Raw genomic sequence first — 23,630 nt, forward strand, 5'->3', positions numbered from 1 at the left:
ATTTTTAATGTGGCTTCTACCTCTTGTTTAATTAATACATGTACAACTCATCTGTCATCAATAGGAACAACCCCATCGCTTGTATCTTCAATCAATGGTTTGGATTCTCCAATCTAAGGAGATTTGTGGTACATGAAACATCTACATTGGGGCCTAATGATTTGAATCATTGAGCCATGGGTCCCACCCGTACCTCAATTACTATATGTCTTGAGATTCAAGTAAAGGTCTTAATCTCAACTCATTTTTCTTTCCATTCACGCTATCTATAATTGTCAAATCTCAACGACTCTCTCTCTCTCTCTGTTAGTTGTAGAGGTATGCATGGCATGTTACATTGCAATAGGATGTGGGTGAACGTACTTGATAATCTTTTACGAAGGGGTTTGGTAAGCTACACGCATGTACAAGTCAGTGATGAACACACCAGCACAGGTGCCAGCGTGGCAGATGGGTGAAATATGATCTCACCCATCCATCAGGTGGACCTCTCTCTGCAAATGCTACTACGCATAGATAAAGGCGGGACGCTACGTAGGCGTGCCAGTGATATAAGAAATAAGTGGATGGATTAGGAAACTTTGGTCATTTAAATGTGGTCCACATGAATAGTGGATGGATCTGATTCTTGGCAATGGGTATCTAGATATTGGTAGCTTTCTGATGGATGGACAGATCTGATTCTTGGGACTGGAATCTGGATATTGGTACCCTTCTGATTCTTCGCCTGTGTGGTGGAGTGTAGTGTAGCCGAAGCGGATTGGGTGGTGACCCCAACACTGATGTGGTGATGTGGGGGCCACCTTGATGTATTTTTTTATATCCACACCGTCCGTTCATTTTGCGAGCTCATTTTAGGGATTGCTTCCAAAATTGGAGCAGGTCAGAAGCTCAAGTTAACAACACCACAGGAAACAGTGCCGATAATGATATCCACGGTTGAAACCTTCCTACGGCCCACCGTAATTTTTATTTCCCATCCAATCTGTTGATAAGATCACACAGACGTGGATGAAGGGAAAACCCAAATAACAGCTTGATCCAAAAATTTTGTGGCCTCCGAGAAGCTTTTAACGGTGGATGATCAATTACCACTCTTTTCTATGGTGTGATCCACTTGAGCTTTTGATCTGCTTCATTTTTGGCCTCATGAAAAAAAATTGAGCCGGAAAAAAGATAGACGGCGTGGATTAAACAAAACCATCACGGTGGGCCTCAAAGCGCCCAAACATCACTTGGCTGGGTGGTGTTGAGATCACCACCCAATTCGCTTCCTACGTTAGCCGTCTCGCACACACGTGTGGGCTCCACAATACTCCTTTTACGAGATGTAATCACCTGCAACCGCTGGACCGTTTTTACACCTGAAGATATCAAATACTCTCCACGGCAAAAGTGAGCTGTGCGGTTGCATCATAAGTTACGATACAGCCATTTTTCTACTATGTCACAGGGATAGAATATCCAATCCATTCAAAATGTGGTCCACACCAAGATGATCTCCCAACGCTAAAATCAGGCCGATCCACTCAAAGAATGGCCCACCATAAAAATCAACGGACAGCCAACGGTACCACTCAGGTACTGGTGTGGCCCATCAAATGAATGAATCAGCATGATTTTCTTATCAGGCATCATCATGACGTGGTCCACATTTTGTACGGATTTCAGACTATACTCATATGATATTCTCTGATGAGGAAAAAAAAGCTGTATCGTAACTTCTGATACAGCCGTTGCATCTAATTATTTCTTATTATATATCTGTTGAGTAGGCAACTGGTTGGTGTGATCTTGACACATTACCCATGAAGAGCGTGCTATGCTGGATGTTCGGTGTAGGTGGACGGTGTGGCCCACCGATGTATGACATACACGTGGCACGCACACTGTATTATAATAAGATCTAACCGTACATTCGTGCGCGCGCATGGTTTCTGCTTTCTACTTTCTACCCTATAATTTATTTATTTTTAGAGGTTTGCTATCTCCACACGCGTGAAGAGCCTCACACTACACGCGGGCACACATGCAAATAAGGAAAACGTGTGTGAGATCTGAGCTTTCCACAAGGTGTTAAGTGATGTTATAGATCGTCTGGCTAGAAACCGGCCGGTTACACTCTTCAGGTAGGCTACAACATGCAAAGTACATTGACGGTTAAAAACTATGTTTGATGTTCAGTGGCCCACCTGAGGTGTGAAATAGTCTGATTTTTATTCTAGAAGATGTAAACAGTGTATTGTATCTAATGGAAAGCTCGGATCTCCCACACACGTTACAATGTGACAAATGCTGCAATCTAAAATCGAACTCGGTGGGGGGCTGGTGGATGGAGAATCCTGACCGTCCAATTACCAGCAGTTAAACTGACGGTTGAAAATTGCTACGGTCCAAAACCCAAATATAGCAGTTGAGTGAAGACGGTTAGGATTATCTGATCGCGTACTCTTGGGGCTCCAATTTCAGTGGGGCCCACAATTTTGGACCGTCTTAGGTACATGTATAATCCGGTATTTTTAAACGGTGGGAATCCCTTGAATCAAAAGGCCCACAAGAAAGGTCAGGTGAGAAAGGTAGACCGTTGCAAGTGCTGCATGAGAAACGGAGCTCCTTGTCTCCGTAAACCACGACACCAGCCAATAGAATTCCAGTCCACGTGGCACGAAGTTGCTGGCATTCTCGTAGGCCACGTCAGATTGTACGGCAGTAGCTGATTCGTCGCTGTTGAGTGTTGCGGCAGGCACCTGAAATGAGAAGCACGAAGTGCTGCCTACATGTGCGAGGTAGGCTGATGTCTAGGAGATCCTGGCCGTTCATCAGGTGGGCTCCACGTCGTAGTTATATCCTGGGCTTAAAATAGAGGGGCAGGATCCTTTTAAACATCGGTTTCTTTTGTAAATATATGGTCCACTCGAGGGCCAGTGAATCTATACAGTGGGACCCACTTTATGGGTGGTTTCTATCTCACACACGTGTATCACGTTGGATGGCATGGATCCCAGTTGCATTTGGGTTGTTTGGCTTTGCCAAAATAAGGTAGACATTTTTGTGATTTTGACTTTTTTACTTTTAAAGCTATAATTTTTCAAATTTGCATTTCTTTACGCCACACCTACCTCGCTTTCTAGTTTTTAACGGTAAGCGTTCAATATCCACGGTGTGGTCCACTTGATACTTGGATCTGCCTTATTTTTTGGATAACATACTAAAATGATCTTTAAAAATGGATGGACGGTGTGGATAAAACCCATACATCACACTGGGCCCCATGGACGGGACGCAATCCGCTTGCAAACTAGATGTGCATGTACATGATTTGTACTGGACATTTGCAAATGCAGGTGCATTAGCAAATCTCATCTCCGAGTAGCCGACAGGTGGGCCCACCATCCATTTGGCCGTACCATATTAAGGTATCAGTCCGAAAATGAGGTATATCAAAGACTTAAGTGGGGAACGCTGCGGGGATTCAATGCTGACCGTTGAAAAGTTTTGTGGAAAATTGTTTTTCTTGGACTCGGATTCAACAGTGACTCCTTTCGGACCAATCATGATGTATGTGGTTTATCCATTCCGTTCATCCATTTTTTCAGATACGTTTAATACGTGAGAAAAAAAATGAGACAGATACAAATCTAAGATGGACCACACCACAGGAAACATTAGTCATTGGACACCCACCATTAAAACTTTCCAGGACCCACTTACTGTTTATTTTCCATCCAACCTGTTGATTAGGTTACACATACCTGGATGAAGGCAAAACACGAATATCAGATTGATCCAAAACTTTTGTGGCCCGTAAGAAATTTTTAATTGTGAGCGTTCAATCACCACTGTTTCCTGTAGTGTGGTCCACCTGAGATTAGATCCGTCTCATTTTAGGAGTAATTACCTAAATGAGATGAAAAAATAGATGGACGGCACGGATAAAACACTTACATTATAGTGGGGCCCACAGCATCGAGAGGGGCGGCTACCAAATCCGAGTACCAAACATGCACTTTTTCAGATAAGTAGTTTAAATAAAATAAATAAAATAAATTTAGAGAATTGTTCGTTTAGTATCAATTACGAAGTTACTAGAAGGAGCCCCATGCGGGCCCACAAGGAAATACAAACTCCATCCATCCATTTTGTGCAAATGAAGACGATGTCTCCGTGATCCGGACCGTTGATATGATCTGCTGTTATTTCAGATCATTAATGTTGTTTCTGTGTAGCCATTTATTTCTAAACCTCTAATTCAATGGTCAGAGTCATCCGATCTGGAAGATATTTTATAAAAATCAACTGTCGATTAAGAAAAGCAATCTGGATAAGATCAACTTCAAGAAGACTGCCGTATTCGCACGCTCCAAAAATCCTGCCCGTCCACACCAAGTGAAGGTGACAATATGGCATAAATGTAGAGAATCTAAGCTGTTCATCATGTGGGCCACGCTGATATGATCTTCTGGCTCAAAATTCTTGCGAATAATTTTACTCCTTAGGCGGTTTATTTCCCACCATCCAACCGCTCTAAATAATTTGGACATAATGACCAGTGAAACGGTATTATTAAATAATAATATCTGACAAGTGTGTCCCACCTGATAAAAAGATAGGATCTTTAATCCATGCTTCTTATTGGCTCGTGTGGTGCACGAAGATGGGTAGAGTCGTACACGCGCGTGTGCATCGCATAATTTCAGAAACGAGACCTTCCATTCTTCGACAATGATGGCCCGAAGAGACTACCATGTAAGAAAGCGTGTCTCTTTTTCTCCCACTGGAGCGCAATTCTCGCAGACCGGCGTAAAAATGATATAATAGATCCGTGTCTATCATAAAATAATACCGCCACGATTTCACTGTCCACGTGGCATGGTAAAATAAGGATCAGTACCGTAGGAACTAGTGCGAAGAAGTATATATGGCAAGATAATAAAAAATCAGAGAAATCACACTGATAAATATTCTATCTAGAAGACTCCAGATGAACGGTATAAGACATAAGTATTTAATGGTTGTGAGAAAGGGATGGATCAGATAGTTCTATTAGTTTGGTTTTTGAACCATGCATCGTGGGATCGAGGGCTTAGTTTCCTCGCAATGTGAATGAAAAATGGTTGAAAATGTACATTCATCATTTGATCTCAGCCATCTGATAACTGGCCCTTAAACTGATGGTGGTGAAGATGTGTATTTTACGGTCAACATCCGATGTGTATTCTAAAATGTGTGGTTATCGAAACATGGGCCATCTGGGAAAGTCATCTATATGGACGGCTTAGATTTGATGCATCACCATTTCATGAGATGGCCCTACCATATCTTAATTCTACCGGTTGTACCGTAGATCCCACAGTTCCCAGGAGGTTGGCTGTCCCGATCAACAGTTTACCCTTCCACGTCGACGATGGAAGGTCGCTCTATCCTAATAAGATGGGCCCCATATCTTCGGCGATTCCACATCAGATACTCGGCGATCCATTATTTTTTGAAAGGAAAGAATTTGATGCACGCAGCACGTGATGGCCCACATGCATGCATCAAGCTCAACCGTCCAAATCATGGCCCCACTCGAGATGGGTGTGAGTCACACCTTATACAGAGAGCAGTCAACGGTCCAGATCAATAAACAAATGTCCTTATCAAATCTAATTTTGAACATGTGTATCCACACGTGTGAATTTTTTCGTACGGTCTGATTGAAAGTTCGTGCCAAGCTCGAGTCTTCTTTCTACTCGTGTGTCCGTACTCGCAATATCAGGGCCGTTTATCAGGTGGTCGCATGCTCCATGTACTGAAAAATCAGGCCGTGTACGTGTTGGTAAGTAGTCGGTCTTTCTTAACCGTCCTTTTTTATGGTAGATGCGTGACGCTAGATGATGAAGCCGGCATGATTTTTTTCACCTCACATGATGGTGGGACCCACGTTGATGAATGGCGAGGTTTAGCCTCCGGCAATGCATCTGCGTACACGTAAGAAGTGTGAATAAATCCTGCCTTTGTACGAAGCGTCGACGTTTTTGGTGGGCTCAGGGGTAACAGCTCAGGCGTGAGTCACTGACCGTGGGGCCTACCTTGATGTATATGTAGCATATCCACGCCGTCCATACATTTTTTAAGATCATTTTAGGCTATGGTGTTAAAAATAAATCATATCAAGGTTTAAAATGGACCACACCACAGGAAAGAGTGGTCACTGACCATGAAAATCCTCTTGTGGGCCACAAAATTTTCGGATCAAGATTATATTTTTGTTTTCCATTAATCCAGATCTGTGTGACCTTATCAACAGGTTTTGATGGCAAATAAAAATTACGTTAGTCCCTACGAAAATTTTAATGGTGGGCATTCAAATAACATTGTTTCATGTGGTGTGGTCCAATTAAGATATTAAACTGTTCATTTTTAACACTACACCCTAAAATAAGCTCCAAAAACTGATTTTTGGAGTGGATATACAACACACACATCAAAGTGGGCCCCACGGTCAGGAACTGACCCACTAAGCTATTGCCCCCGTACTCACCTAATCCGCGCCCCTTTCGGCGCAGATCAAGCAGATTGACGGGCGTAAGAGAAAGATGTACGATAACAAAATAGACGGACGGTGCACATGCAATGTACGCGTCTGGCTTACTTGATGAGTGGACCAATATGGTTTGTGGTCCAAAACATCTCACAATGCAGTACTAATTAATGAATGGCCCGGATCTCGCATCCATCTATTTAGAAACCAACTAGCATCAAAATAGGATGGTATGCCCATTGATTAGGGAAAGAAGCACTCATGGCGGGGCCCACCTGATCAACGCTCTGATTTCCCATACACGTTGTGGCACGTGCGGGAAAGATGTGATTCGGAAGGCTGCTCCTAACCGTCACTGTCAGTGGACATAGCTATGCATTACCATGCAAGACGCGCGTCCGGAAAATAGTCCATACTCCTTCAGTGGGCGATGGTCCATCGAATCCGTGCCTATATACATAAAAATTGTACACGTGGCAAACATCTGCATTAATTTAAACCATCCAAATAATGGGCCTACTATACACTGATAATGGGTGAAATAATAAACTCAACATATGATCTTATCTGTCTGATCAGGTGGGACATATGATGGACGTTCCATATTCAACAAACGAATGTCCAATAATCTGAGGATAGGTTTTTCTAATAAAGGACTTGTCTTGACACATGTCATATTTACTTAATTTGGACCGTTTAATTTCAGAATATGTATGCCACGTGTATGTATTTGAATGAAAGAATACGTAACGTTGAGTACGTTTTGCCTCCGTCGCGACTTGGAATCCAGCGTGTGTCGCCACCCACTGGGGCTCACATGATAAGATGTTCCGGTAATTTGAACCGTTCATATTGTTTTTAATAGTATAAATAAGCTATTTTCCATAATCAAGCTTCATATATTATCTTAAACTTTGAATTTTAGAGTTGAATTAGAGCCAATGAAGACTTATCTAAAGACACAATCATCATTTCAGCTACGTTTCGTAATTTGCCCCGTACCACATAGATTAGACGACGTGGACGGTTGAGATCATTGATCTACTCAGCGTATGGGCCAGTGTGTAGAGACATGCTGGAGGCTTATTAAGACAATACACGTCGTAAAAACCGAGAAACTCGCCGAGCATCCCTCTCTTACCTTCCGGAATTCCGCGATCTCAAAAATTCACGCTTTCCATCACTTTCCCACCAAAAAGCTTCGAGAGCCAGGCTAATGTACTCGAGTGAGCACTTCCCTTTTTTGTGCACTCGCATCTCATACATGACAACATTGCTTCCTTGTAAAGGATCCAAGCCGTTAATTATGCGTGTATTGTTTTAGATAAAATATTAGACGTATACGATTATCACTTGGTAAACACATCTGAATGAAATGCGGATCGTTTACTTAATTTATATTGTAACTTATGGTCCACCACATGATCTTACCAGCCCGAATATTATAAAAAGGTATCTGCATGGTCGGGTAAATCCTAATGAGAGGCTTGGATCTCTCACATGTGTTCTAAGTTTCCACGCCTGAGAAGCGTGTGCAAAAAAGTGTACTTGCTCGAATGCACTTAGGGCCTTGGCATGTAGCATGGACAAAGAGGCAAGATCAGAGTCGCTAATCATGGAATCCCAACCGTCTAGATGCTTTATCAGAGATGTCAGTCTGATCTGATAATCACTCGGGCTGCTGAAATGCTAAACAAATCGACCAACGGTCCATATTATATGCTCAAAGATGGCCCACCTTCTCTTTCATCAGATCGTACCTGGCTTTGTAAACAATGCATCTGTAGAGTCGAGATCAACCAATGAGACGATTCATCATCTCCAAGTGCGAGCCCACTGCCAAAGAAATGCACTCGCGGGAGTTCACGTGGAATTCCTCGACATTCAAAAGCTTCCCTCACTCTCAAAAGATGAACAAGAAGGTAAAAAAAAAAAAAAAAAACTTTCATACTATGTAGATAATGATGGATGATATGCAGGCACTTTATCTGTCATACTGGTAATTAAATTTAAATGGTTCAAGTTATGAATACCTGCTCTTATGTATCATGAACAAAATAAAAAAAATAAAAAAATTACACTTATTAAAAAATAAAAAATTTATTAGATGGTTATAATGAAAAATAACCCATAGCTTTGATTTAACAAACAAGTGCCTATAAATTAGAGGATGGGATTCTTGGACCAACTTGATTCCATGTCAAACAACCATTTAATCTAAAGTTTGATCAGCTAGAGAATGGTATATCAATGTATAATCAAATGAAGGGACTATAACAATTCCTGCCTAAATTAGGACCCTCAAATTTAAAATCCTTAGGATTTGTAATCCTCACATCACGCTTGGTACTTTGAATTTAATTACTAAATCAACTTTAACATCTTCAATTAGTGTATGTACATCGTGTTTGAAACAATGGTTATAACAAGTATGTTTAAATACATACTTTGCTAAAAAATAATGAAATTTTAAGTCTTAGATGAGCCACAAGCATGTGATTATATTTAATTGACTAGCCAATAAATTTTAACCATTAATTTACATGGACAATGTTTGAATGACACGAAATCATCCTTTTATAGTATTTATAATGATGCAATTGATAATTTAATATTTTGAGATATCATCGATGGGTTGTACGTCAAATAAATTAATAGCCTAGTGACACACTTACACATGTCACTCTTAAAATGATTTTAGATGTAATCCGAGCTTCCAACTTGGATTTCAAACCCCCTCTTTAAGAGGATTTGAAATTCCTAAATTTGAAACCTGAAGCCAAACATATTAAAGGATTTGAAATTTCCTTAAATGGATGGTCCTAAATGACTCCTTAAATTTGGAGGACTTTTTTATTATAGGAAATTTGTAAGATTGAAAATCATTATTATATTTGTAACTTGTACTAATGAAAAAGCATCACGTAACTGTTGCAAAGTTGAGCTGTATGATGGAAGGGATCACCGATAGGAATCTTTTCTTTAAGATCTAAAATAACATTTGTATCATATCCACTCCATTCACCCATTTATTTAACTCATTTTAGATATTGAGCCTAAAGATGAGGGAAATCCAAAACTCATGTGGGCCCACACCAATGAGCAATGAACGCTTAACATTAAAACCTTTTGGGGTTACATAAGTTTTAGATGAGAATTATATTTGTTTTTTCCTTAATTTGGAATCACCTAATAAATGGGTTGGATGGTGCATAAACATCAACGTAGATGTGGGTGTTGCAATACCCACTGTTTCTCATGACGTGGCCTACTACGGTCTAAGATCTCTTTAGTGTCCATACCCACACCTAGCTTGGTAGGTGGTGTCCTCCTTTTTATTGCAAATCTCTATTATCATGCCCATCGATGTCGATTAGCTACTGACAGGTTAAGTAGCGTGACTAGCTACTGAAGTTTCCAATCAAGTTGGTATCTGTGTTTTTCCATATTCCATGAAGACGTTAATACATGATCAAGCTGTTTTTCCATATTTCATGCAGACATTAATACACAGACGAGTTGAATCTCAAATAAACATTATTAATCAACGATTAAAAATCATTGGTTAGTCACTCAGACATGATCTTGTGCTTGCGGTCCATCTGAGACTTGGAATTTCATCACTTTTAGGCAAAACATATATTTTAGCGGGCTTATCACAACCATAGTGTCAAAAATTATATATCTCACTAATTGGGGATATTAAAGTTGATTTAGTAATTAAATTCAAACCCCCGTGAATATACCATGTATAGGTATTTTTGAATTAAAGTTGATTCACACTCAAGGGTACCAAACACACCGAGAGGATTGCCAATCCAGGGGGTTCCAAATCCACGCTCCCAAACAGGCCCTAGGTATTTCATATTTCATGTAGATGTTAATATATGAACAAGTTTGATCTCAAATAAACATTATGTTGGACCTTAGGAAGGTTTCAACGGTAATAACTCTCTCCACTATTTTCTCACCCTTTCCACTATTTTCTGTAGTGGTGTCCACTGCAACCTTAAATCTGCATAATTCTTTAGTTAATACCATGAGATGATATCTCCATATGTGTAACCGGTGGTGTGGATAAAAAACATTGATCGTGGTGGGGCTTACAGAAGTTGGTGATGTCACTCCAGCAGCGAGTTTCACTGCTTATCTACAATCAACTTATTTTTAGGTGTGAGTCTGGCCACTAAAGAAATCTTAGACAGAAGTAGGCCACGTCATGAGAAACAGTGGGTATCGAGACACCCACAGCCCCACCTCGATGGGACGGGGATTAGCCACTGAAAGGTACATGGTGTCCTCCTTTTATTGCAAATCTCAACCATCACGCCCACCGACGCGGATTAGCTGCTTACAGTTTGAGTAGGAAGATTAGCTACTGATGTGACGTCACCTAGTTTTATGGGTCACACAGTGATGTATGTTTTGTATCCACACCGTCCTTTACATTGAAAGATCATTTTAGGGCACAAAACAAGCGTTGAATAAGATAGAAAGCTTAAGTGGACCCACCATAAAAAACAGTGAAGGGAGTCACGCCCACCCTTAAAAACTTATAAGGGTTAGGAAAGTTTTAGATAAGCTTATATTTGTGTTTTCCTTTCATTAATGTCTTTGTTAACTTACGAACAGGTTCGATCTCAAATAAACATCTCGGTAGACGTCAGGGAGGTTTCAACGGTGGGCGTCACTCTCTCCTCTGTTTTCTGTGGTGGGTCCACTCCAGCTCTGGATCATGCCTTAATATGATCTCTTCAAATGGATGGACAGTGCGGATACAATACATAAATCATGGTGGGCCATACATAATTTGGTGACGTCACCTCCAACCCGTCGGTAGCTAAACCGCCTCCCACTCGTATGCTTTTCCATTGAGCCATATCAAGGTCCTGTTACCCCTAATTATGGTAAATCAAACAGCCTTATCCAACGGAGTGCCTAAAACACCTAAGCTTTACCTGTGCCACATCACACCGAACAATGGGGATTGGTATACCAACCGCAGGTTTATGTGGGGCCCACCAAGGTGTGTGTCTTTCATCAATCCATGCAACTCACCGTAAGGAAATGAAGTCAGAAACATCACTGCTTCACCTTCAGAGGTTTTTGGGCAATTCTACATTGTTCCCATTAATCTGGCCCATATAAATTTCCTATCAGGCTGATTTTTTCTACATAAAATTAAAATAAAAGATTATCACGTGATGAACGGATTGGATTTACACATACAACATGATGGGCCCCACAGAGATTGATTGTTTTAAGCGCCTGTAAAACAAGCGTTGCAGACGATTTCAGTCTAAATTGGCGTCCAAGAAAACGGACCGGAATCGTCCGGTGGGGCCCACCATGTTTTGCATGTAAGCAGACTCAATCCATCTGTTGAAACCCATTCTAGGAAAATCAGCCCCGTGAGAAACTGGCTGGACCGCAGCAACGTGAACAATGTCCACTCAAATCTCTATAAGTTCGGGAGGTGTGGCCCACCTAATACATGGATCAAGATATTCTAGTAGTTTCATTTCAAGCACCTAATAAACGGTTTTGATGAAATATACACACCATGGTAGCCCCACACCGCAAACCTACGGTTGACATCCCATCTCGACTGTTCCCCATGGTGTGGCCCATCTGATCAGTATATCCGGCTGATTTTTTACCCCAGCTACTAGTATCAAGGATAGAACCTGATGGACGGAGTGAATTTCATGCAGACAACATAGTGGGCCCCACAAGCTTAGGTGTTTTACCCGCTGCGTAAAACAGGATTAGAAGACGTTTCCTGTCCCAAAGCCCGCAGCCGTGAGACAAGCGTTGTCAACGTACAAAACTACCCTCGAGAAATTAAAATTTTAATAAAAACGAAAAAAATGATTTTTAAAAAAAATTCCGCAGCGGTTCTGCAACAGCAAATCCGCTAACGGTGAAGAAAAGCGGTTTTCTGTAAACAGAGGAATCGACGGTAGTAACAATAGCTGTTAAAGCAACTTCACCAGAAATCAGAGTCTTTTCTTCTCTCTCTCGAACACGACTTTTCATCCTCTCCCCTTCTATTTAAACCCATTCATCCGCTCTTTCTTCTCATCGCAAAAACCCGTTTTTCATCTCTCATTTTCGTTTTTTCGTTTCTCCCCGTTTCTTTCCGTTTTCTCCTTCCGTAGGTGCGTTCAATACGAGTTTTTGAGCTCGAGAAGCTCAAAGCTCAAAGCTCAAAGCTCAATCTCGTCTATTTCTCGTCGAAGATCGTCATTCTCTTCGATTTCAGGCCAACGAGCCGCTTGCGTAGGAGATCAGAGCATGGAAAAACGGCAGGCCATGCCATGAGATCTCCAGTCCACACAAATCAATGGACAGATGATGGCCATGCGTGGCCCAGAAATGAACGGATCGATCTGATTTTATCGGCGAGTTATTTTCATGGTGTGGCCCACCTTTTTCGCGAGCCGGATGTCCTACGCGCATGAAAGTTTGCTTACAATGCCTGTTTATCTGATAATTTGCGATACATATATAGTCTAGAAGTTCCGATATTTTACGGTTTTTGCCATTTTTCCCGCCCTTAGATAGGCCTTTTATGGATATTTACGGTTTTGCCAATTCACCGATTTTATCTTTTCGATTTTTTTTTTTTTCTAAAAATCGTGATCGAGTTTTGCAGTTCTTGTAAAATTTCCTGTTTTGGTAATGATTCTCTGAATTTCATCCATTTTCTTGATTTTTTCCGTTTTTTTTTTTCGATTTTTCCGAGCTTGATTGTCGAAGTAAAATGCTTTGTATTAGCATTTTCTTGGGATTTTTTAAAAACTATTTTCCGAGCTTCATTTTGAAGTAAATTGCATTGGATCGCATTTTTTGGGAATTTTTTTTTACTATTTTCCTGAGCTTGATTTTTGAATTAAATTCATTATATCGCCATTTTCTTGGGATTTTTTTGCTTTCTTTTTACTATTTTCCCGATCTTATTTTCGAAGAAAATTGTATTGTATAGGGGTTTTTTGCTATTTTCCTGAGCTTGGTTTTCGTAGTAAATTGAATTACAGCGTCATTTTTTAAAACTATTTTCAGTAAAGAAAAATCCTCGTTTCTCTTCTTGGTCAATAAGCATTTTGCTCTTTCCGTCTCTGCGGTCTGCATGGACTTTGTTGAGGGTGATCAGGACTTCTACTCTGGTGGGCCACCTTGTAGATGAGCCATGAACCGTTTGATTAGTTGGGCTTGGTGTCAGTAGTCTGCAAGTGGATGATTGATAATCCAATTGAGCTGGCCGAGAATTGCACAAATCGGACAGCTGGGATTGCCCAATCAGCTTAATCCTTGAGCTAATATCCATGCATGTGGTGGCCCACCATATGAACGGTTCTGATCACCCCCAGCATGTCCCTGATGTAGGGTTGAGATGGTTGGGAGGGACAGTATATGTCCTTGTAGTTTTCCCACGAGTAATTCATTTTCTGTTTCATTTTTAAAATTTTTTAATTAATTAATATTATTTTGTTCTTCTCTCAGTTTGAGGCTTTTGATAGCAGAGAGCAGTCATGGCCGACCGCAGGCTGACTCGTGTTCACAGCCTCCGTGACCGTTTGGGCGAATCCCTGAATGCTCATCGGAATGAACTGTCTTACATTCTCACCAGGTATGGCTTCTTCTCTGATCTTTTCTTACTTCCATTTTCACCAGTAACAAATGTAATTAAAATTGTAGCAAGATGGGTTTTTTTGGGGTTGTTGGATGTTGCTGTTTGGCTGCTGAAATTCTCATTTTAGGATATTGGAATTGATCTCTGGAGATGAAATCTTTAACAGCAGATCCTAAATGGAATAGCTTGATTGTTTATATTTACAATATGTCCATATGATTGTCACTGCTAATATATACTACCAGGATTTCCAGTTCCATTCTCTCTATTTGTGCCAGATTCTGGCCGTGCGTTTTGATTGGGCCCGGTTGTGGGTCGCATGACTAATTCACATCTTGGCTTTAATCCGACATATACCCCATAGCAGTTAATCAAGAAAATTGGTGTGTGCCCCATAAAAATCGCACTTAACACTTTTTGCCTATGGCTAGTATACACCCTAGCTTTTAAAACCTCATCTCACAGTGCTATCCCATTGAATTTCCATGGCTAGTATACACCCTAGCTTTCAAACCCTCATTTTGCATTTAAAGTGCAATTCCAATGTATCACATAGCATTAACCAGGAAAAATTGCATGCCCCATGTCAGAATTGCACTTTTAAGCGCAATCTGATGGTTAAAAAGCCAGGGTGCATACCAGCTACAACGCATGCGAGGGCTCCTTTTCAAAACCCTCTGGGCCATTAATTAGGTGGGCGTCATTGTGTACATAGCATGGCCTGAAAATCAGGTGGTTCTCATCATCAGGTGGACAGTTGTACTGGGATAAGTTATATGCAACTAGCATTTTTTGGTCATGGTAATGTGCTAAGTTCTTGCTGTGAATGTGGCTTCATTGAAGCTCTGTGATTGTGGAGGAAAGCATAATAAAGAAGGGCACGACTGTTGTAAAAACATACTGGATTGTTGCATCTGTTCTGCCTCACTAATCTGCCAATGCATTGCATGGCTTTGCAGGTATGTGAACCAGGGGAAGGGAATCCTGCAACGGCACCAGGTGCTAACTGAGTTTGAAGCTGTAATATCTGAAGGGGATAAGCATAACATAAAGGGAAGTGTAATTGGAGAGGTTTTGAGAGCGACACAGGCAAGATCTATGGCTTTGATTGAGTTTATTTTTATTGGGTCCTGTGGATTATGATTGTTATTTATATTAATTATTTTACTATTCTTATGTGATGCAGGAAGCAATAGTTTCCCCTCCATGGGTTGCTCTAGCTGTTCGTCCGAGGCCTGGTGTCTGGGAATATATACGCATGAATGTGAATGAAATGGCCGTGGAGGAGCTGAGCATTCCTGAGTATTTGAAGTTTAAGGAAGATCTTGTGAATGGGAGGTGGTTGCCATTATTCGACTTATAAACATTTGTGCTATGAAGGATTATAATCATAATTGCTGTTGTTTTATTTATATTAGCTATGGTCAAGTGTGAATTATTCATATATTATTACAGTTGATTTCCTATGTGGGGCACAAGTGGTCACAATGACCATTGGATCAGATGGCTCCCCCGTGGATCATAAATGGCCCAAGATGTACCCTTACTGGATGATCATCGCCATTTGAATACGGGACTGTAAAATGGACAGAATGAGCATTTTTCATGACTTGAATGGCCTGTGATCATTGGTGAGCCCTTGGGCCCCATGTAGGGATTGGCATCATGATAAGAAGGCAAGAAGAATTCTCTTGGCTCCTGTTTCTATTATTTCTATCTTTTCTTTATTTATTGATTTTTGTAGGCATCTTTTGGGTTTTCTAATAAAGTTGCTTTCTTTTATGCACAGCTCCAATAATAACTTTGTGCTCGAGCTGGACTTAGAGCCCTTCACTGATTCTTTTCCTCGGCCTACTCTGTCAAAATCCATTGGCAATGGTGTAGAGTTCCTAAATCGGCACCTTTCTTCAAAAATGTTTCATGACAGAGAGAGCTTGTATCCACTGCTTGATTTCCTCCAAGCACATAACTACAAGGGGAGGGTAAATTACATGCCTCTCTGCTCTTTAGGTCTTCTATCTTTCCTTTTTTTCTTCATAAATATATAATTACGTGAGTCAATATCATTCTCAAAAAATGGTTATCTTGCTCATTATTATCTTACTACAGTTGGCAATGATCCTGGGAGTTTCACGAACAATATAGAAAATAGCTTAAGCTCTAATATAAACTAGCAGAAAGCCCATTCATTGCACTAGTAGTAACAACCAAAAAAGGAACTAAAGAAAAAGAAATGGTCAGAGAGAAAATAGTGGGAAATTAAAAATTGGGAATTAGGAAAATCCTAAAAATCTATGACTAAATCTGCTTGGTTATTTCCAATCTTGGAGATAGGAATGATTGGTAAAGAGATGGGAATGATTGGTAAAACAGGACTTGTAAAGCTGACCCCAAATAGCTGGGATAATTCGATGATGATGATGATGATGATAAAATCTAGGCTAACCCCAACAATATTAAGAGATTACCAAAATTCAGTCCTGTGCTTGAAAATTAGCAAATCTTTCTACCTGCTAATAGAGAAAATTGTCATTCTTAAGTTAATAGGAGACACAGGAAATCTGTTGTTGGAAATGGCTGCAAGCCTTTGTTCTTCTAGAAATAGGGAGAGGAGGAGAGAGAACTTATGCATCCCTCCTCTAGTTTCTTTTATTTATAATAATAATCATCTACAAGAAATAAGCTCAAAATATGGTGCACCATTATCCACAAGAGACAACGATGTTTACTTATGCTAATGAAATCTAAAAGATACACCATCATCTCCAGAGATATGGTGCACCACAGGACGATTGAAATTGCACTCTCACACTCAAATATACTGCAATGCACATACATCGAAGATTGTATGCTCTAACAGTTCTCTAACTGAGCTTATATAAAGAATTTGGAATTTCATGGGAGAACTAGGTAATTGAGAAAGAAGGAATATAACATTGTCTGCATGAGAATATGTTGGAAGAACTTAATGCATGATGTAAGGGAATGGAGAAGAGAGGAGATTTTAATATGCTCATGTCTCATCTATGCTCGTCATGCCCACAACCTAAAAAATCCAGATATAATATTCTATATGAAGGTTTAAGAGTAATCACTAACTGCAATGGATCAATTTAAACACATTTAACACCTGATTATGTTGTGCAGACAATGATGTTGAATGACAGAATTCACAGTCTTAATGGTCTCCAAGCTGTTATGAGGAACGCAGAGGAATATCTGTCGATGCTCCCTCCTGAGACACCCTATTCAGAGTTTGATCACAAGTACTTAAGATGCTTATTTTCCTTTTTAGTTCATTTGATTTAAATGACTTTTTTTGAAAGGATGTGATTATTGAATAGCATTTGTATTATTATTATTATTTTATTTTGTGCATATGTGATGTTTAGATTCCAAGAGATGGGGTTAGAGAAAGGGTGGGGTGATACAGCTGGCCGTGTGTTAGAGATGGTTCATCTGCTCTTGGAACTCCTTGAGGCCCCCGAACCATGTACCTTAGAGAAGTTTCTTGGGAGGATTCCGATGGTGTTTAATGTTGTGATCCTTTCTCCTCATGGATATTTTGCCCAATCTAATGTTCTGGGGTTGCCCGATACTGGGGGCCAGGTATATTTCCTATTAAAGAATGCATCTACTTTTTCACCTCTAAAATTTCGTTTTGCTGAGTTGTTCTTTCTGCAGGTTGTTTATATTTTGGATCAAGTTCGTGCTTTGGAGCATGAGATGCTTCTCAAAATAAAGCAGCAAGGCCTTGATATCACGCCTAAAATTCTCATTGTAAGTTTCATGATGATCATTTGCTTCTGGAGTGGCCTATGTTCTCCAATACCCTGATTCTTTCCTTATCGTAGAACCTATAAGAAATCATTTCTCGCCCAAATTTTGGGAATCACAAATTTCCATTGCCTGTTTGTTTAGAGAGAAAACAGTGTAGACCATGGAAAATAAAATGAATTCCCCTTGCGTGACAGATTCTCTGTTTAAGAAAAACACAACAAAAGGTAAAAAGAAAAAGAAGAGGAAGAAGAAGAGATCATTTTCCTTTTCATAGCTTTTCCTCAAAAAAGAAAAACGAGTAAAATCATTTCCTCCCTCAAAAAACCTGTTAAAAGATCTAGTTTCCATGGGTACAAGGGACAGCTCCTGCTAATTGACCTTTGATCTTAAGCATTTCCATTGAAAATTGCAAAACAAACAGCCAAAAGGAAATACTTTTCCTCTGCTGACGTCATTTTCCACATTTAAGGGTTCTATGGAGGCTTTCCAGTTCCAGGTTTTGGTTTCAACCTATCCAAACAGGCCTGAAACTTGAGAATTCTCTTCTAATTTCTAATTCCCATTACAAGGATGGGGTTGATGTTCTGGCCTTCCTCATGATGCCTTTTTTTACTGTGGAACACAGGTGACTAGACTACTCCCTGATGCAGTAGGGACTACTTGCAGTCAACGTCTTGAGAAAGTCCTTGGAACAGATCATTCAAGCATTCTGCGTGTTCCTTTCAGAACCAATAAGGGAATTCTCCGTAAATGGATTTCACGATTTGATGTGTGGCCTTATTTGGAGACTTATACAGAGGTAAATCTTTAATTAGAAAATATCAGTATTTTGTCTCTTTAAGCTGATCTTTTATAGCAATCAAGCTTCTTATTCAAATGAATGACTACCTATTTTTCGAAATTTCTTAATGTTTTGTCCTGTTATTAGGATGTTGCAATTGAACTTGCAGCAGAGTTGAATGGCAACCCTGATCTGATCATTGGAAACTATAGTGATGGAAATCTTGTTGCATCTTTGCTCGCACATAAATTGGGAGTTACACAGGTATGTCTCGCAGAAATATTTGTAACTGAAGCTCATCTGAGTAGCTTCTGTCGAAACTAGTTTCTATCTTGAATATTGTCCATGACCCATGTTTTTGTTTGCTCATGCAGTGTACTATTGCTCATGCCCTGGAAAAAACTAAGTATCCAGATTCTGATATATATTGGAAAAAACTAGATGAGAAGTACCATTTTTCTTGCCAATTTACAGCTGATCTAATTGCCATGAACCATACGGACTTTATTATCACCAGTACATTCCAAGAGATTGCTGGAAGGTATTATACACCCCTCTCTGATTTCTATTACTGCTATGGAACAGGGAACTTTGTTTCTTTAACCCTTCAAAGCCTACATGATTTTCTGAAAAAAAAGAAGGGTATCCTTTAATTGATCTAGTTTTTCCATCTCTGGATAATTTAGTATATAATTTTTCCTTGGTATCTAAGTGCATGATATGAAAAGGATTACAAAATTTTCAAACCAGTGGTTAAAGCTCTACTTAAACTCATGAGTTAGCTTGATTTCATGGAGACGATCAGTATACTTCTGTTGGAATGCCTTGCTATTTTTTTCCTTGACATAATGACGTTACCAGAACTGACTTCTTTATATTTTGCATTTTTTCCAGCAAGGACACTGTCGGACAGTATGAAAGCCACACTGCCTTCACTATGCCTGAACTCTACCGAGTGGTTCACGGGATTGATGTCTTCGATATAAAGTTCAACATTGTCTCACCAGGAGCAGATATGGATATTTACTTCCCGTATTCAGAGGAGAAAAGACGGCTTACCACTCTCCACGCTGAAATTGAGGAGCTACTTTACAGTCCTGTTGAGAACACAGAACACATGTGAGAGCCTCTGCTTCACCCTTTTTCTATGTTCCTTATGTTTCCTCGTTCTTTGTATCTAGAGGTTTACATAGCATGGATACTATATTGGGTGGGCATCACCACATGGATGCCCTGGCCAAATATCAATCTGATCCACTCTGATCAGGTGGCTGACAGTGTGCTCAACTAATGGAGGGCTAGAATATCAGAAACGCCTATATGTTGTGGCCCCGTTAGGAGTGGACTGGGCTGAGTTTTGGGCCATGGCATCTACACAGTGTCACCTACCTGATGGGTAGCTTGGATGTTCTACCATGTGCCAGCTTGTCACCGTGGCAGCATGTGTGGAATTGACAGAACTATCTTTCGATATTACACGATTGCACGGGTGTGTTGGGTTCATATCTTGTGTCCACATATAAACTTAGATTGATAGTGTTTGTCACTTGGGATTCTTGCAGATGCATGTTAAATGACCGGAACAAGCCAATAATATTTTCCATGGCGAGGCTGGACCGTGTTAAGAACCTAACTGGACTTGTTGAGTGGTACGGCAAGAATTCCCGCCTCAGGGAACTAGTTAACCTTGTAGTGGTGGCCGGCGACCACGGGAAAGAATCAAAGGACAGAGAGGAGCAAGCTGAGATGACAAAAATGAATTCTTTGATTGAAACATACAAATTGAATGGCCAGTTCCGATGGATTTCAGCTCAAATGAATAGGGTGCGCAATGGTGAGCTCTACCGTTACATTGCGGACACAAAGGGCGCTTTTGTACAGGTATTGTCAATGCACTTCTTCGTTTAAGAACTCAGGATTTGACTTGGGAGACTTTATCTTCAGTTATGAGATTGACTCTTACTAATCGATAGAAATTTACACTAAATTATCTCTAGATTTTAAAAATATTGGCAGTTTTAAAAATATCACCTTTTTTTCGTGATATTAACACAGAAAGAAATAGTAAAAATCTATATATATTAATATTAAAAATATTTATTAAATTGCAGTTGATATTTTTAATATTTTTATTTTTCGGCGAGATTTTCTTGATAATGTGCTCTCATTGCTGGTCAAGCCCAGGTGATGATGATGGTAGGACAGTTTTCTTGATAACATCCCAAGAGAAACCTCAAATTTTGAAAAACTCTTGAGAAATTTCTGAGCTGAGAATTGCCGAGAACGAGATTAGTCACTATGCATGGGGAAACTGAGCTGACTGGGTCTTGATTTGCATGCAATCCACAAGTTCCCCCCCTCCCCCCAAAAAAAATAAAATAATAATAATAAAATAAATAAATAAATAATCTAATTTAACAATACACCTTTAATAGAGTGTATTTTTTTCCTTTATTTTTATTTTTATTTTTATCAAAGAACAGTGTATATATTTCTTCGGGAAAATCAGCTCTTTGCAAAAACCTCTGTAAGCTATCAGAATGACCATTACCCATATAGCATTTTACTCGTTCTTCTTTGAATGCTGTTTCTTTGATGATCAGTACTCCTAGTTAGTGTTTGTATAATGTCAATGTGATGTTTCTCTTGGCTTCCAGCCTGCCTTGTACGAAGCTTTCGGGCTAACGGTCGTTGAAGCCATGACTTGTGGTCTGCCTACTTTCGCGACAAATAACGGAGGGCCCGCCGAGATTATAGTACACGGTGTTTCAGGCTACCACATTGATCCCTACCACGGTGATAAGGCTGCCGACCTTCTTGTCGACTTCTTCACAAAATGCAAGAAAGATCCGTCCCACTGGGATATAATCTCTCAGGGGGGTCTGAAGCGCATTTACGAAAAGTAATGATTTATTTCTTTGGCTACGCTTAATCACTTTTGTAATTTGAAATTAAGGAATTCTCATTTCTTGTTTAATCCATGATCCAGGTACACGTGGAAGATCTATTCTGAGAGGTTGATGACATTGGCTGGTGTTTATGGCTTCTGGAAGTATGTCTCCAAGCTCGAGAGACGTGAGACCCGGCGCTATCTTGAGATGTTCTATGCACTCAAATACCGTAAGCTGGTAAGCTCCTTTTCTACTCAGAAGCTTAAATAAAACTAGCGATGTAGAAATTTGGCAGATACTTGCAATTAAATATAATTTGCAAGTCCCCAGTCTGACTGGCAGATGCCCCAAATATCATACATTTGAAAATCCCATCCATCCAATGTTTGGCCTTTGATTGCATGATCCTTCTAACCAGTTGCTTCTCCTGCATCGAAGAGTCCTAGCTGTTGAAACTCACTAGGATTTTGAAAATCCCATCCATCCAATGTTTGGCCCTTTGAGTTTTCAGACCTCACTGATATTTGAGTTGATTTTAACTTTTCAAGCATTGTTCCATTCCCTCTTGAGTTCCAAATAATAAACACATCAATGCCTTTACTGATTGTACAAATTCATGCATTTCAGGCACTGTCTGTACCGTTGGCTTCGGATGAGTGAAGAACAGTTCGTAGCTCCATTCCCATCACTGGCAATAAGGAGAGCGTGGGTGGGGTGGGATGTGTGGGATTTTTCTTGCATGTGCATATTCAGATGCACGTCGCGTGTTATCAATTTTCCTTTCCCTTTTGAATAACTAGCATTTTTTGTGTTGGTATTATTGCACCGGATTGTTCGAGCTTGCATTAGGAAAGCATTTGCTCTCTTGTTTTGATCAGGTTTTGTATACGACGAACAAGTGTATGATTTATACCAGCATGCAATGCAAAGTTTGCGAGTTGTGATTTGTTTTCAATGCTCAAGGAACATTGGTTTCCCAATCTCACTGGGAATTGTGTCAAATTTGTATGATTATCCTTAAATCCAATGTGAGTTTTTCTATTTTGACTTGCTTCACTGCCATAATTGATAATGGGTAAGAGGCTTGTGAGTTTGACTTGAGATGTTACAAATGGCTCATGCTGATGGGTTTGATATCAGGTGCCTAAGGCCGCACCCGAACAGCTCTAAGAATGCTATGATGATGATTGATTGTTATAGCAAAATGAAGAAACATGACAAATGACAAAAGCACACCAGTGGTATAGAAATATGCATTATGAACGTGGATTTAGACTTGGACGAGTCATCGACTCAGCTCGGTTTGATACCACGTGTCATGACTAACTCAGGCAAGAAAGGCCGATTCAGCCCCGACTCAACTCAGGACCAACTGAGTCAGTCCGAGTCACCAATAACCATGGTTACGAAAGCCTGCTGGAAACAGGCTTCATGTCGCCCTACCTAGTTCTAATCAAACAGGGTATAGCTTTGTACTTGAGGATGTATTTGGATTGCCCTTTACCACAGTAATGTGGAGTTGTCTCCTAATGTAGAGCCGGTCGTGGACACTAGGCCCGATCAGAGGCGGAGGTGATCAGGACCGTCAGAACTTTAAAATAGTCCTATCTTGCAAACTATAATGAGTTTTTCAACATATCATACATGATTTTAGGGTAGGAGAAGCTACTTTAGCCAATCAACCCACCATTCCAGGTTGCCTATGCCAGATTTGCGAGATTTCATCAGATCGACGGTCAAAAGTTTATTTTATTTTCATTTTTATTATAAATAGTAAGTTTTAGTTTTATTTTCATTTTTATTATAAATAGTAAGTTTTAGTTCGATCATAACTTTTGATCCTTTGAGTTGTTAGAGTCATCTACAACATGAAAAAGGGCTTAGAAAAATTAGAAGAATAATGTGTTAGGCGAAATTAGACACTTATTATTTTTGGCTGAAAACCATGAAGTTTAGTAGGAATCATGACCGTCTATAAATAGTAAGTTTATTATTTATAGTAAGTTACATTTTTAGGGA

General features: G+C 40.0%; 1 protein-coding gene across 1 annotated transcript; it reads left to right on the forward strand.

The window, feature by feature from the left end:
• Positions 1–12,533: 12,533 nt before the first annotated feature.
• On the forward strand, positions 12,534–22,566 carry LOC131228225 (sucrose synthase 1-like). The gene is made up of 16 exons (XM_058224115.1): positions 12,534–12,684; positions 14,030–14,156; positions 15,119–15,248; positions 15,346–15,497; positions 15,949–16,141; positions 17,307–17,425; positions 17,552–17,768; positions 17,844–17,939; positions 18,565–18,738; positions 18,868–18,984; positions 19,095–19,261; positions 19,615–19,839; positions 20,283–20,601; positions 21,378–21,622; positions 21,710–21,848; positions 22,239–22,566. Exons 2-16 carry the CDS (start codon positions 14,059–14,061, stop codon positions 22,269–22,271), a joined length of 2,424 nt encoding a protein of 807 aa, XP_058080098.1. The 5' UTR covers positions 12,534–12,684; positions 14,030–14,058; the 3' UTR covers positions 22,272–22,566.
• Positions 22,567–23,630: the final 1,064 nt, after the last annotated feature.

Source organism: Magnolia sinica, chromosome 15 (assembly GCF_029962835.1).
Source record: "Magnolia sinica isolate HGM2019 chromosome 15, MsV1, whole genome shotgun sequence".
NCBI classification, from domain to species: domain Eukaryota; kingdom Viridiplantae; phylum Streptophyta; class Magnoliopsida; order Magnoliales; family Magnoliaceae; genus Magnolia; species Magnolia sinica.